The sequence below is a fragment of the Manacus candei genome, unplaced genomic scaffold (assembly GCF_025592945.1).
Source record: "Manacus candei isolate 608988 ecotype Guabito, Panama unplaced genomic scaffold, ASM2559294v1 h1tg000023l, whole genome shotgun sequence".
NCBI lineage: Eukaryota > Metazoa > Chordata > Aves > Passeriformes > Pipridae > Manacus > Manacus candei.
In genome coordinates, this window is record NW_026138071.1 from 18208067 (window position 1) to 18223424 (window position 15358).

At 39.8% G+C, this 15358-nt stretch overlaps 1 protein-coding gene across 3 annotated transcripts; it reads left to right on the plus strand.

The window, feature by feature from the left end:
- Positions 1 to 6: 6 nt before the first annotated feature.
- Positions 7 to 11172, plus strand: FASTKD2 (FAST kinase domains 2). Of its 3 annotated transcripts, none has more exons than XM_051786863.1 (12): positions 7 to 120; positions 816 to 1583; positions 1986 to 2089; positions 3469 to 3577; positions 4833 to 4956; positions 6073 to 6212; positions 6509 to 6681; positions 7052 to 7215; positions 8223 to 8444; positions 9363 to 9447; positions 10449 to 10563; positions 11038 to 11172. In XM_051786863.1, the coding sequence occupies exons 2-12, from the start codon at positions 924 to 926 to the stop codon at positions 11155 to 11157; spliced, it is 2016 nt and encodes a 671-aa protein (XP_051642823.1). In that variant the 5' UTR covers positions 7 to 120; positions 816 to 923; the 3' UTR covers positions 11158 to 11172. The 3 variants fall into 3 exon arrangements, with proteins under 3 accessions (XP_051642823.1, XP_051642822.1, XP_051642824.1); XM_051786862.1 differs by lacking the exon at positions 7 to 120 and adding an exon at positions 127 to 409; XM_051786864.1 differs by lacking the exon at positions 7 to 120 and adding an exon at positions 431 to 452.
- The last annotated feature ends 4186 nt before the right edge of the window (positions 11173 to 15358 follow it).

Here is a 15358-nt window from a genome sequence, read left to right on the forward strand (position 1 = left end):
GCGCAGCAACGCGCCGCGCGCCGAGCTAGTTTGTCCCTCGCCGCGCGCCATCCCTCTCGCGAGGCCTGCCGGGAGCGCGCGGGGAGCGGGCGGTGTCATGGCGGCGGCGCCGCGTGCGAGGTAACGGCGGCCGCCGGTCGCCGGCAGCCCCGGCACGGCCCAGCCCGGCCCTCCGGTCCCGGCACGGCTCGGCTGGTGCGAGCGGCGCCAGGCACGGCCCGGCCCGGCCCGGCGCGATCCCAGCCGTTGCGTCCGGGAGCTCCGAGCTGGTGCGGAGCCGCCGAAAGACCTCTGTCCCCTTGTGCTGTCCTGTTCCGCTGGGCAGCGCTCCTGGTGCCTGGGGGAAGCAATCCCGAAACCCTACGGCTTCTCCCTGCCTGGTGTCCCCGGCCCGGGAGTGATCCCGCGGGTGAGCCGGGCAGGCGGCTTTCCCGGCGGATGGCGGCAGGGAGGTCGGGCCAGGCTCGCGGGCGGGATTCTCTTACCCGGGGCTAATGGGGACCCTCCAGAACCCTGTCGGGAGACGCGTCTGCCTGGGAAAACGTCACTTAGGAAAAGCCTGTGCCTCCCGGCAGGGCTTTTGATTAGAGCAGCAAAGAGGAGGAAACAGTTGACACCCGGGCTGAGTTTGCCTTGTGCCGAGATGTTTCGCTGAAATGTAGGAGACCGAATAAAAGCCCCTCATTTTCCGGGGATCTTTTCCCAAATCTTGTCCCCTCCTGTAAAAGTGCATAGATTTGGCAGTTGAAATTGTAGGAGTTCAAAGTCTGAGTACTTATGGGTAACTAACCCATAATTTTCAATTGTTTTTACAGATGAGTGATCTTATGCACTTCCTCCGGAACTGTTTCCACTTGTAGAATTTCATCGGATCCCTTATTTTGACTTGGTATTTCAAGTCTATTCATGAGGAATTAGCAAAAATGAATAAGAGAATAACTTATTTGTTAAATACTGTTAGATACCTGCATAGGTACAGTTCTGTGTTGACTCCCAGATCTTCAGGCACAACAAGAAAACACATTTTATGGATTAGCAGATACAGGGATCCCTTGGGAAATGTGAACTTCAGGGAGTTATTTTTAAATATTTTTCCTTCCCTGCATGGATCATCACTTCGATTTCTATCTCAAAAGACGGATGTGTTTAGCACAGGTGCAGAGGCTTTGGTGAGTGAGCAGGCTTCCCAGAGCTCCTTGGAAGCTGAAAAGCTGGATGATTCTGGGAGCTTCAAAGCGAAGCATGTAGTGGATCATGATGACCCGTTCTTTAATAGTCTCCGGAAATGCACCTGTCCTTGCGATGCGCTGGACTTGGCTTCCGAGTCTGCTGTCTCCATCAAGCATTACACAAACTGTTTAACCACTGCGTGGAGACTCTTCAAACACATGTCGGAGGAGCAGCAGCGCTACGAGAAGCAGCTGATCTTTGAGCACCCGGCCTTCGCCAAGCTGTGCCAGCAGCTGCTGCGGGACTCCCGCAGGATGACGCGCGGGGACCTGGTGTTCAGCCTGCACGCCGTGGTGAACCTCGGGGTGCCCCAGAACACACTCCTGGTCCAGACTTTGCTGAGAGTGTGCCAAGTGAGTGTGAAGATCCTTCTAAATCTGGGCTGAAACCTTGTGGGCAATTCTGGTAGTCTGTGCAGCATCAGAGAGAACTGGGTGACATCCCTGGCTTAGTCTGATGTTCCATGGAAACAGGGTTCCCGTAGTTCATTTGTATGTACTTCTTGTCTCCTTCATTTTTGAAACCACTGCCTGATTTCAGATTTAACAGAGAGGAGAAGTCTCAAAAATCATTACCCCTCTCAAATCAACTGAATTTGATGTGAGTCCTTGTGGGGGTCACTGCAGAATTAAAGCTTGTGAATTGACTTTTGAGGGGAAAAAAAAAAAGACAGGTACAGATTAAGAGTGGTCAGTTTTACTTTTCTGAAACTTCTGTTGGTTTGAAGTAATCTGACATTGTGGAAACTTTAACAGGAGAAGCTCAATCAACTCGATAACCGATGTGTCTCCGTTTTGGCAACTACTTTATCAGGGATGGATAAAGACAAGAATGTGAGCGCTCTTCAAGCTGGATTACAGTGAGAAAAACATATCTTTCACGTGTTCTTCCTATTTCAATGTTGTTTGAATACATGTCTGTTAGAAATCATCGAGGGAATGTCTGCGCATAGAATACATATTGTGCTTTTAGGATTTAAACGGTCACGTGAGATAAGAGCTGTCCTACACAGTGATTTTTGGTGTTCTTTGCAGTTTCGAGCAGGAGGGCTTCCAGTAGTATAGGGTGCTAGTCTGGTCCACAGGGGATTGTGTTCTGGCTGCAGCTCCACAAGTGTGGTTTTTTTGTGATTTTAAGTCCCTTCACATATCTATCCCTCTTTTATCTGTGTGTAAATGGGAGGTAGTGAGACTAGCTTACTTTTTGAAGTATTTTTGATTTTTCATTATTAAAAATGCTATTTAGCAGCCTGGGAATATTTTCTTTTAATTTAGTAAGTAAAAGTTGCATCCAGAAAGTCCTTCTCTGTAGTGCTTTATCAGAATAACTTGTTTGGCTGTAGTGAATTTTTTTTGGGCCAATGCGATTTATGTGACTAACCAAGCTGCTCAGTCCCATAAGATTGTTCTTACTGAGGCTGTCACAAAACTTGCCATGGATTAGTACTTTTGATCCTGGGTCAGGTTCTACTTTGAGAAGGTGGATGTGCTTTAAAAGTTGGTGCAAAACAGGAGAGCCATCTACAGCTCTCTCTCTGTTTTGATGTCTGGAGCTCTTGCCTATTTGCAGGGGTGAATTTCAGACCAGTGCACTGCCTTAGAAAGCGACACTTCATAATTTGTAGCCGTGCAGGTATATTTAAGGGTTGTTTGGACAGAACAATTACAATACTACCCTCTGAGACAGAAAAGTAGGTGCTAGGAATGCAGAATTCCTTCATCTTGTGCTTATGATCCCTCTGTGTTGCGATGTCCCCTTCTGTTCTTGCAGCCCACAGCACTGCTTGTTTGTTTTCTTTCCTCACTTGCAACAAATGGTTGTCAGTGTCCATTCCTGAGTTTCCTGGCAGTTTCAGAACTTGTCTGCACATAGATGATTCTGAGATAAAAATATACAATTTTTTTTCTGCGGGAGGATGTTAATTCTTTGACGCTTAACGGGACTCACATCTACACAGTCACATATGCAGTCTGGTCAGGTGCCCCTGCTGTTAATATATCAGCAACAACATTCATCTATCAGGATAATGTTAAGGAAGCATATAAAATTATTTCTATGCATAAAATATCTGTGCTGCAGCTACATCATGTAGAGTTATGCCAATATTACATAAAAAAGGAGGTGGGAGAGGAGCAGGGAGTTACAGCTTTAACTTAGGGGTACATCAGTGAGGAAGAATGGGGGTACCTGCTGTTTCTGCTGAAATGAGGAAAGTTCTTGTGTGTGTTTCTTCGTCAGGTTACTAGTGGAGCAGCGCATTTCAAGTATCAAAGACATCTTCATTCTGCAAAACCTGATGAAATGCATGGGAAAAGATGTTCCGGTTTTTCTGAAAAAGAAATTAGAGGTAAGTTTAGTTGGAGGCTCATTTTTACTTCCACAAAGCCCGTGCTCTTGCATTGGTTATAAATTGTGTATGGTTCTTTCTCAAAGAGAAAATATAATAGAAAGGTAACTGTATTTACAATTTGAATCATAGTCCAGATATATCTGCAGGAAGAACTTAAATTTGGAGGTTGGGAACAAAAGGAGTTGAGGCAGTAAAATAGCAGTGCCCTTGGCTCTTTGGTTTGGCCACATGGTGTTTCATAGAAGCACTTAAAGGCTTTTCCCTGATTCCCTTGCCCAGCTTGTGACTGGAAGACAAGGCGACAGAAAACTGGTCTATGGTGGGGCTGTGTCTAGTAATGGTAAGAGGATGGAGGACTGATGGGAGTGAGGTTGGGAGCAGGCATTAGGTTTTATGGCAGGGTGTACTGAGGTTTGTCACCTGATTTAAAAATCCTTTTTGAAACCACTTTTCAAACAGGGCCTGCTGTGTTTTCATCACATAACTGAAGGGTACTGAGGTCACACTTAGTAATGGCATTCATGAAATATCATAAAACTGAAAGGAAAATAACATTTACACTTGTTAGCTAAAGGGAACTCTTAATTTTCTGAGCCCACAGGGTGCTGGTTTTTTACAGTGTAATTTCTATTGTAGGTGCATTTTGTATTTAACCTTTGATATGCATGCAGTAAGAATATTGTATTTTAGTAACCAATAGATTTTGTAGTCTCATTTTTACTGTCATTTATATCAATCTAATTACTGCTTCAATAAATGAAATCTCTCTTGTGGCAACAGAGCTGACCACTTCTGCCTTGGTCCACATTTGTAGCTGGGTGTTTGTATTTAAAGATAGGCTGCTTGGTGTACTGTGGATCACTTTGGAGGTTTACAGCTTTCATGGGCATGCAGATCAGTCAACTGTGCCATTTTTGTTTCTGCTACTTTTTTAAGAGTTTGCAGAAGACACATACTCACAGTATTTGGAAATGACCTTTGCTGAGATTTCTTTCTTTTAAAAGAAGCGTATAAAGGCAAATTGCTGGGAACTTGCACAGTGACACATCTCTAGAGCGCTTGACCTGTTAAAATTGTATATTAAGAAATTGAGAGTGGTTACTTTATGCTTTTGCTATTTTTTGCTTTTTTTTCCTTTCATATAAATCTGAACTAAGGAATTTGGGAAAGTTTTGGTGAAAATGTCTTCACCAGAAAGCAGTGATAAAATACCAGAAGAATGAAGGATTTAATAAACTCTGATTCACTTTAGATGGCAGTTTTGAAAGAAATAGATCATCTGACTTTTCCGAATGCTCTGCGTGTCTTTTTGGCTCTTGTTGCAATGAATTATTGTTCGTATCCAATCCTGACTGCCTGCAGTAAAAAGATCCAGGGTAAGAAAAAAATATGCTTATTAAATTTCCCTTCCTTATACCAAATTCTTTCCAATTACTGTCTCATCTCCCTTTTCTGACTTCCTTTAAAACTCAGGAAACATCTTTGTTTTACAGGATATTATAGTTATGTGGAGCCATTTGACAAGAAGCAAGACAGAAAATTACTGATAAATAATGAAAACAAATAGCTCTTGTCATCTCTGCCCTTCTTAACATTTACCTGAATTACATGTTTTCATTTATGTTTCCCTGTACACAGGATTTAGGAAAAAGAATTTAATTCTATCAAGAAAAGACAGATTTCAAATAAAATTTTAAAACAAATCTGGATTGGAAATGGACAACTTACAGGATGGATTGGCAGCCTAGTGTGACTAGTTGGTAAACTAAATGAAAACAGTGTTTCCCTGAAGAACTGGATTTAATTATTGAGTAGTGCTTAATAACTGACCTTATGCTGTAACCCATAGAAACATTAAATGAAAGCTAATGCTTTCACGTCTCTCTATACCTTTACAATACATTGCTTAAGTATATGTGGTCAGTATGTATTGATTCATACTTAAAATAAAAATGCATTTTTGTCTCATAAAGCATTAAAATAGTAAAATAGCATTTTTAACATAAATAAACCAGAAGTGTTTAGGCTGCTTGTATAGCCTTTATTGTCCTTATACGTATTAGGACACAGTGTTTAATTACATATACTGGCTTCTCCCATAGGACTTCCACCACACTCGGGACACAGGCCAGGTGGCATACACAGAGTGAGCAGTGACTTTTTTCAGCATTTTTTAGTGCAGGCTGAAAGTCAAGAAACCTGGAAGATGTCCTGGGAACACAATCTTCTTGCTTATTTTGTAAATTTGTCCCCTTTTGCTGATTAATGTGTTCTAGCTTGATTCCAGCTCAGTTTGTTTTCTCCTGTCTCAGTTTCTTCCTGTGTTTTAGCTCAGGAAGTTGAGCTTTGCCTAGCTAGTCTCAGTCTGTTCCATAGTTTCATATCAGATTTTTTCCCTCTTCCATCCCTTAACCAAACTGTTTCCATGGTGTCTCCAACCTACAGCTCCCATTGCTTTGTATCATTTGTCCTTTTTTGATCTACTATTACAGAAAATGTCCATGATGTTCCATTTCGGCAGTTAATTCTCATTCTGGAAGCTTGTCATACTCTCCAGTACCGGAATGTAAAACTGTTTTCAGCATTAGCAGACTATGTTAATTCCACTGCCTGCCTTTGGGACAAAAGACAGGTGAGTTTGAGACCAAATAATTTATAGCAGTACTAGCAGAGTGTGGTGCTTTCCATCTTACCTTTCTTCATGTTTGTGCTTGATCTTTGGGGAACAGATTTTTAGGTATACCAGTCTGATGAAGTTGATAGTTAAATTTTTAAAATGCTCTTCTATTAATTGATAAGTAAAGAAACAAATAGAAGTGGTGTTATGATTTGAAAAATTTGCTTTCATTAAAAATGCCTTTTATGATATCAGCAGGTAGGATTTACTTCACTGACTTTCTTGACTTATAGAACTCTCTTTTCTTTTAGATTATCCTTTTTCTTTCTGCCTGTGAGGTACTTGGCTTTCAGCCTAGTGAGTTGATGGAGATTTTTGCTGAGAAGCTGACCGAAGACCCTGAATTCCTTAACTTGAAAAATCTTTTGATTGTTCTCCGGGTGTATTCACGGCTCAACTATGTTCCCAGAGTCCAAAAGCATCGGTAGGTTTTCATTTAGGATGCCTGATAATACGTTACGTAGTCATTATAGAGTAATGTATGGCAATTTGTATTTGATTTCAGTTGTGGAAGAGTTCATAATCCCGTTTCATTAATCTGTAAAGTAAATTTGCTGTGTCTTTTTACATTTTTTCTACATAGGATTTTTTTTTGTCTAGCTGAAGACTTTGGTTCTAGACTGACTAGGCTACTAAATCTGTTGATAGGTAGCTGTATCCTCAAAGCAAGAATCAAGTGCTAATGTTAAATAACACAAGTTAGCAAAGATTTCGAACTTGTGTTTTTGTTTGAAATGTGTGTTTTTATAGCCTTATTTGTGTATTTAGATACTTTTCTTCTGATTTTGGAAAAGGTTTTTTGAGACCCTTCAGAGCAGCTTGAATAAATACCTGCCTCAGATTTCCGACACAGAACTGCTGAAGGCAACGTATTCACTTTGCATCTTAGGTTATCTTCCCCATCAAGCACTGGACGAGCTGCTGCAAAAGGACAGCAAGGATGAACTTATACTGTCAGGTCAGACCTTACTTTGTCATCTTCTTGTTTTAAAAAGAATAGTCTGCCTGTGTACATAATTTGTTGTAATTGTGTTATTAGATTAGAAATTAAGATTAGAAATTAAAGAATCCCAACATGATTAATATTAAATTTGAAGTCCTCAAGACAGAGCTAATTTAGTAATGGTGGTCTGAGTGATCTGGCTTTGCACTAGGGCATCAACTTATTGTCTTGGGCCCCATGGTGGAAACAGTTTAATAGTAGGTATGCAGTTTAATGAACAGAGATGAAGATGGGATCTGTGGAAGTGGTAGAAATGTGCAAGAGCCAAGGGTTCTACAGTCAGTAGATGTTCAGGCATTTTTAAAAATATAGGAAGTCTTAGCCTTTATAAACTAACTTTAGTACCTGGAATCATGAGTAAAAGTGAGATTTGGACTGCTCTGAGTTATAATGAGGTACTTGTAATGGTTTGTAGAAGAATTTGGTTTCCACATTACAATTTTGTACAGGTAGTAGAATAGTCGAGCGGAGTAGAAATTTCGTGTAAACAGTGTGTCTTGCTGTTGAGCCTGCTGTGTCTCAACCTGAAAGCTGTAAAGCTGTAACTGCTTAGTGTTTGCACAGCTTAATGCTCTTCAAGCACAGTTTCAAAATTTTGGCTGAGTCTGATATCCCTTTTTGGTTTATAAGTAGCGTCCTGATTGTCTGTATTTTATGAATGGTTTTTATGCGTACTCTCCCATGATAACTGACAGCATGCACAGAGCTGTGTACAGCAGAGGGGGAAGACTGCATAAATGGGCAAGCTCACTGCCATAGACTTTAATATTGTAATTAGTGAATTGATGGTGTGTATTTAACAATACATTGAAGAGACTCAATAATATTCAGTGAAAATCAATTGGGTTTTGCTTCTTATATCGAAATTCATTTGTTGTGCTAGAACAGACTATAAAAGATAATAAAATTAAAAATCCTGTGGGATGATACATTGTATGTAGTATTTTTGTATCCTTTTTCAGATGATCTTTACAAAGAACAAAAGGAAATGATGCTTCACTGTGTGAAAACGTGTATGGAACTTGATAGCCCTTCCTTCACGAAGCCTGCATTTGTGGTGACTGAGGATTCGTCCTCACTGGTCTCTCTTAGTCTCAGAAAGGCTCAGGAGGCACTGATAGAGCTTCTGGGAGATGAGAACATGTTTCGGCGAAATGTTCAGCTGCCATATAAATATCACGTTGGTATGAAGCTAAATTATTGTAAAATTCTTTTTAATATAGATTTATAATCCCCAAAATAATAAGGTGGTAATAAATTTGCATAGGGTGCAAGTGATTAAAAGTGTAACACTTTTGATGACAGTCTTTTAACAAATGATGTCCTTGATTGGTGAATCTACTTTCTAGGATGCTTCTGTTAAAGTATTTAAACCCATTTCCTAAAAGTTAATGATTTCTCTTATTCACAAAACAGCTTTGGACTTTTTGTTAAGCATCAGCAAGCAGATGTTAATTGTACATAAATCCAGTATGGCCAACTGTTTGAGAGAGTTGATATGCTGATACTAAATTACGTTAGAAACAAAGCCAAACAGCAGCTGCCTTTTGTTCTCTGACTTGTTTCTTCTCTGAAGTTCTGGCTAAGGTTTGGGTTTCACCTTCTTTTATGAAATGTGATATGACCTTTTGACAGGTGATCATTTCAGAAGGTTTGGTTTCTTTTATATTTTGATCTTGCTTATTTTTTTTGTCAGCCATCCAGCTTAGCAGTTCTTCTGTACTCGTAATAATTTTCTTCCCAAAGATTTCCAGTGAGGAATTGGACTACAGGAAAATATGAGTAGGCACAACAGCCTGTGATCAAGAGTAGTTTCTTTAAACAATGATTTCACTCCCATAAAATTACATCTGCAGTTTCCAGAAACAAATTTATTTTTTCTGGAGATGTGCAAGCTATAGCTGTTTATATTGGTTGCAGGGAGGGAAAAGCTATCAGTAATAAGTCAATTATTAGAGAACAGCAATTAGACCAGCGATGGTGCCTATTAACTTTTTCAAATGAGCTGTTCATTTTAAAACAATTTGAACAATTAGTGTGTTCAAATGAGAACATTAATTGGAACCTCTTGCAGAGTTAAATTTTTGTTGGTTTTTTTTCAGATTTTGAAATCAGAATGGATTCAGAAGGAAAAAAAGTGCTCCCTATAACTGCAACAGATGATTATCCTGACCCAAGTGTTCAAAGGTGTCTCTTTTACTCCATATTTTTTCTAGCAGGCTAGTTTTATTTGTATGTATTCCATCCAGTTACTTCTTCAGTTCACTGATTCGCAGGAGCAAAGTAGCTAACTAAATTGTTATTTATGGTCACTGAAATACGCAAAAATTGCCGTGCCAGTTCAGAGAAACAATTCATCCAGCTCAATACCTGCTTCTGAGAGGGGGTAAAATTAACATTTCAGAGAAAGAGGCAGGAAACATCACAGTGATCTGATACTCTAGTAATGAATGCAGGTAGAATTTTAAAATTGCAAGTGTTTGTGTGTCCAATTAAACATTCAGTTATTCTCTTAAGTCTCAAAAATGTGCATCTTAATGATATGTTATGGCAGTTAATTCAGCTACTGAAATATACTTTGAATGAAAAAGATCATTATACGCACATTTTAGGTGATTAATTTAATCTTGTGTAGAAGACTGACCTCTCAGTAATTGAAGCAGGACATATATCATTTAAGTAATGCTTAAGTAGAATTGGGTGATACTTAACATTCATGTGCTGGATCACTGCACAATGTATTTTATACAGTTTGCTTTTTGGTAAAAAGAGAGCTAGTGAATTGTGTAACAGAAAGTCAGTGTTCCAAGCCATTCAGCTTTTCTCACCCTTCCAAGTAGGTTTTTATGGAAAGAAGTAACTGAATATCATTAGCAAAGGATCAAAGTAAATGCAGAATCTCTCATATTAATGGAGAATGCTGAATGATCTATTACCTTCTCATTGTGGGAGAAGTGGAGATCTAAGTACCTAATTCTGCTCTAGGTACTTGGGTAGATGGTGGAAGTTGTGTGAGCTCATGGAAGAAGAAAGGGTCTAAATTACTTAAGTCCGAAGTTCAAAATTTTTGTAGTCCTGATATTTTTGCCTACCAGAAAGAGAGCTGTATATTCTGCTGTGTTAAAAGACATCATTGAATCATTGTCTTAAAAATGCTTGTTCTGCATTTGTGCTCTTCTTGGTTGTAGATTGGCTCTTCTGTTTGTTCCTCTGTCTACTTTCTGCATGGGTACAACGCACCCCCAAGGGAAGCTGGCAATGAAGAAGCGGCATCTAAATAAACTGGGCTATCACGTGATTCTGGTAAGAAGAGTCAGGTTATTCTCTCTGTTTGGGTTCTCTTATCAGTGTAGTGATGAGCATATTTGGTAGAACAGGCATTGTTCTACCAAACATGAAAGCTCACCTGGGATGGTGGGCCTTCTCCAGAGTGGTAATTGCGTATCTTTGCTAGTTAAACCGGAGTGATGGTGGCACTAGCAAGAAAGGGCAGAGGAACTCTAAAATACAAGCCACCACTTACCATTATCAGTGAAATAAATATAATCATAGTTGAGGGGGGGAAAAAAAATCAAGCCACTGAATTCCTTTGTGCCTAAAAAACTTACATGTCTCTGGCTTGTTTCCCTGATTTTCATAGAGTGAATGATTCAAGCGAACTTGTTTTCAAAATACAGCAAATCCCTATGGCCTTCTCATCACTTGAGCACTTGGTTTGTAGGACAGGGTAGTTTGGATAATAGAAATAATGTACCCTTTCCTTTTACTTTCTTCTAGATCCAGAACAGGAAGTTTCAGGAAATGACAAATGAAGATGCAGTTGAGTTTTTGAAAGGAAAAATTTATTTAGAAAATACTTCCTCTTCTTCTGAAGCAACTGTGCAGGATAATAATTAAAATAAACTAAAAATTTTGGGTCTCCTGATGTCTCTTTTTCCTTTGTAAATTATGTACGGTTTTAACAGAAGAGATAAGTAATTTTATACACAACCGCCTGCTCCAAAGTATTACAGATTAAGAAAGTTTGTGAAATGAATGATGCCTGCTGATAGTGGGGGTTTTCTTTTGTGAAGTGGGAGTGGAATTTCTCTAGTAGAGGGAAATAATCCAAAAAGCATCCTGACATCTACTGCTGTTGAAATGTCTTAATTTAATCTGTATTATGCTTCCCCTCCTGCGTGCCCCAAGTCAAATTTCTCTCCTCTTGAGCTGGTTCAGGGAAAGGATGTGACTATTTCAAGTGCTATTGGAACCTGGCCTACAATTAGGCACTAGAAGGATTCCTACCCAACATCCCATACAGTTCTTTACGCAGAACTATATATGGTAAAGCAGTAAATAACTCGGCATAAGTGGTGTATTAAAAGATCTGGTTATGTGGAAAGTTTCTGAAGAAATCAATCCCCCTCAGTTTTCTGAAGTTCAGACCAGTAATGGTTCAGTAAACTGTATGCTTTTTCTTTTGAACCATTTGTTTCACTGCTACTGTAATAGATTTTGAGACATCTCACTACAAGAACACAGGTCTTCTATGTCTTTACAAAATGACTCCTGCTCTCTGTTTCTGATATTAGTGATATTAGTGATATTCTGATATTCTGATATTCAAAGAGGTGTTGCAATACTCAGATTTGTTCATTACATACTGTGATGCATCTCCACTGGCCTGTTGTGTAGTGGTGCAATTGATTAGGGTGGCAGAGTTCTAGAAGTGCAAACCAGCTTTGGGCCTTTTATCTGACGGAGCAGAGTGAACTGATGCATCTTTTCTGTTCTTGGTAACGTACTGATAAAATGCATTTTGTTCTGCTGGAGTTGCTAAAGTACTTAGAGCATTGAAGTGCTCAAAATACATTTGCAAACAACAGCTTGCTTCTTTCTGTGGAGTAATCAGATCTTCAGTCACAATTCTGCTGCACCACAGCCACAGTCCCATTGGCATAGAAGGAAACAGCAATACTTGCTACAGTGACTGTGTGCTACCTAACCGTGGTGCCCTTGCTTCATTTGCTGAGCTACAAGCACTGCGTTCTTTGTCTTTCTGAAGTAGCGTGGACACGTGGTTAAGGTACTACTACAATGATGAGGTAAAAAAGGTATTGCAGTCATAAGGTGAAAAGAAGCAAGTTAAGAAAAATTGCTCAACTTCTTGTGGAAGATGTAGATAGAATACAGTGCATGTTTGTGAAGGAAGCAGTGCAACCAAAGCAGCACTGTCATGGCTGTCTAGCATGAAAAGCAGAGAGAGCTGTTCAGTATTTCAGTCTCTGAAATGCAGCACATACAGGAAAACAGATTTGATGCAATTGTAAAACTTAACAACCAGAGCAAAGTCCATCTGCTTGACTTGGTGAGAAGTTTGTTATGCCCCCTTTTTGGATCTGCTACTTCAAGAAAGCATTGTCTGTACAATTTCAGCACACTAGTCAGTACCATTCTGTTGTTTGGAGCTGGCTGACTGACTCATGGTCCCAGCCTGTGCTGGAGGAAGTCTGAAATACTCTGTGCCGGGGTGTCAGGTAGTGCACAGAGCTATGTTTGGGAAAGCACCTGGTGCTGTGTAAAGTTGGAGCCCTGCAAACCAGTAATGCAGTGTCAGCTGTGGCTCTTGCTTTGGCTGGGGAACTGCTCCCTCTGTCTGCTTTGAGCTTTTCAGTCAGGTCTTCAGGAGTAGGTACGTAACTCCCATCCCTTCAGGGACAAAACACGGGCAGGGAAGTACACTGTCCTCTTGGATGCCACCAGCATGGACAGAATTAGCCACCAGTGGGCACAAAATGGCATAGCACATTATTAAACTGGCTGATCACCATGTGTTTTTTCTTTGTTAAACACCTTAATAGTAGGTAGAAATGAATACAAGCAGCATGGAAGTGTAGTAGTCTGCCATTATGATCACTGTGCTTACTAAAATGTCTTGCTTTATGCTCTCAATAATTTATGTTGGTCCAATTTCATCTATGCTGATAGATAGTTCTAAGCACCATGTAGCTACTGCCAGAGACTTCAGAGCTGTGGGTTTCCTGAATCTCCACATATGCTAAAAAGCTAGTCTGCTGAAAATAAAGCCAGGTTTTTCAGGTGTCCAATTCATGTAATAAGGAAGATCTAATCCCCTGTTCTGTGCATTACAATCTGTATTTAGAATACCATTCTCCTCTCCTGAGTCATTATTAAAATTAGCGGGAGACTCACAATGAAGATCAACAATAATTATTTTTCTCCCATACTTATGAGGTTTGTCACTGCATGGAGTGCTTGGTGTGAAAGGTGCAAAATCCTCTTTTTTAAGCAAAACAGATAAAAAATAGCTGACCTGCCAGTGAGGCTAACTGGAGATGCAAGCTGCATCTTTCTTTACCATTTTCATAGTCTGCCTGCAGACTCAGGAACTTGTGTTTCTAAGTTTTATTCATACTTGGAACTCTTTGTATGTGCAGTGGCTGGAAATCTTTTCTCAACGAGGAGTGAGGAACAAGGAAGCTGCAAATGGGTTTATTTCATACAGCCCATGGGTGTATCTTATCAATGGATGGAACCCAGACCCAATCTGTATCAGGGCCAAGGTTCCCAACTCCCTGTAAAGTGAAAATAGGAAATTTATTAAGTAAACTAAACTGCTGAAGCAGGGGAGGATTTTTCAGTGAATTGAAGGCTTGTGAAAGCAAGTATAGGGCTCAGAGTAGTTGTATACCTACGACTTAAAGATAGTGGACTCAGCTGCAGAAAGCAACCATATATTTGACCAGACTTGTATGAAGGCAGCATATTTTATACCTGGGCCACAAAGAAGTCTGAAAAGTAGAAGCATACAAATCTTTCCTTCATTCTGAGCTCTGAAATACTGGACTTCAGAATTTGTCCTGCTAATCTCAAAGAAACAGGTACTGCCTTTTATGATTCCTGGGTTTTACATGCTGCTTGCTGTTAGATAGTTTATGATTCATAAATCTTATTACAAAACAGTAAAATGCCATTATAAAGCTGGCTTATCTGGTAAATTTTTCTTTGAGAGTAATCCTGTGAAATCTTCAGGTCATCTGAAGGCTATCCACATACCACAGGGTGACAAGGTTAGATCATTGTCATATATCACACAATCAAAAAGAAAACATAGAAGGATTTACAAATATAAGGTGTATAGCAAACTTCACTGGCCGAAGGATTGTGTTTAAGCATTGAAGGATGTGTGAACTGATCTAAAATGAGAGCAAGAAACAGGAGGGCAGAAAATGTGGGCTGCAAGGGTCAGGAAGGTTCTTGCATGAACAGAAAGTAAACTAGTACCATCTGAGCGAAATCAAAACAAAGTTTGTGAGTAATGCAGAATGAGAATGAGTGACTGGAAAAGCAAATTGTCTCCATAAGCAGCTGGATTTACAGACCCTGGTGATCTGCAGTTCTGTCTTGCTTGGAATTCCTTACATCTAAAACTATTTTTGAGCCCTAACTCCAGCCTTCTCAGGGTATGAAATATTCCAGCCTCTCATTCACAAAAATATCCAGGAACTCTCTTTAAAACTTTCACTTTGCTCTCAAAATGTTGAAAAGATATTCTCAAAGATATTCAAAAGTGACTGGGAAAGAGGGACTAAAAGTACATTGCAAGACTTTGGTTTTTGTTAAGAAATAGAATCTAAATAAATTGGAGCTTGAATTAGAGAATTAAAGTCTGTTTCTCAAGTATTGCAACTGTTTCTGTATAGAAGATGATAGGTTGATTAAAACTGATGCAAATATAACAGAACTCTGAAGTGTGGTTAAAATCAGTCCTAGTTGTAACAAGTTTTCCCCCTTTTTTCATTATTTTTGGACAACAGCAGTATAAAGTGAAAGTATGAATGTGGTGGTGACTGTAAATAGCCACCCAGGAACAAGAAGAAGGAGAATCTGTATTTGTGTCTGCAGCAAAAGTCCTTGTGTCCACAGATAATCAGTGATCCTTTTGTTTCACCCTGTTCCCTCCCTCCAAAAATGCTCCTATGCATACTCCAGTAACATTGTTGCCATGGCACCTATTAAAACCCAGATAAGCTCTTGCTTTATGAAGCAACATGCAATTTTTTACAAACGGGAGAATTTATTTCAAAATAATTAC

Bases quoted from the DNA above. Each gene is read 5' to 3' on its own strand.
- FASTKD2 (XM_051786863.1), top strand. From the start codon at position 924: ATGAATAAGAGAATAACTTATTTGTTAAATACTGTTAGATACCTGCAT. The intron at 2,090-3,468 runs GTGAGAAAAACA...TTTCTTCGTCAG, and splicing joins GCTCTTCAAGCTGGATTACA to GTTACTAGTGGAGCAGCGCA. The intron at 4,957-6,072 runs GTAAGAAAAAAA...CTACTATTACAG, and splicing joins CTGCAGTAAAAAGATCCAGG to AAAATGTCCATGATGTTCCA.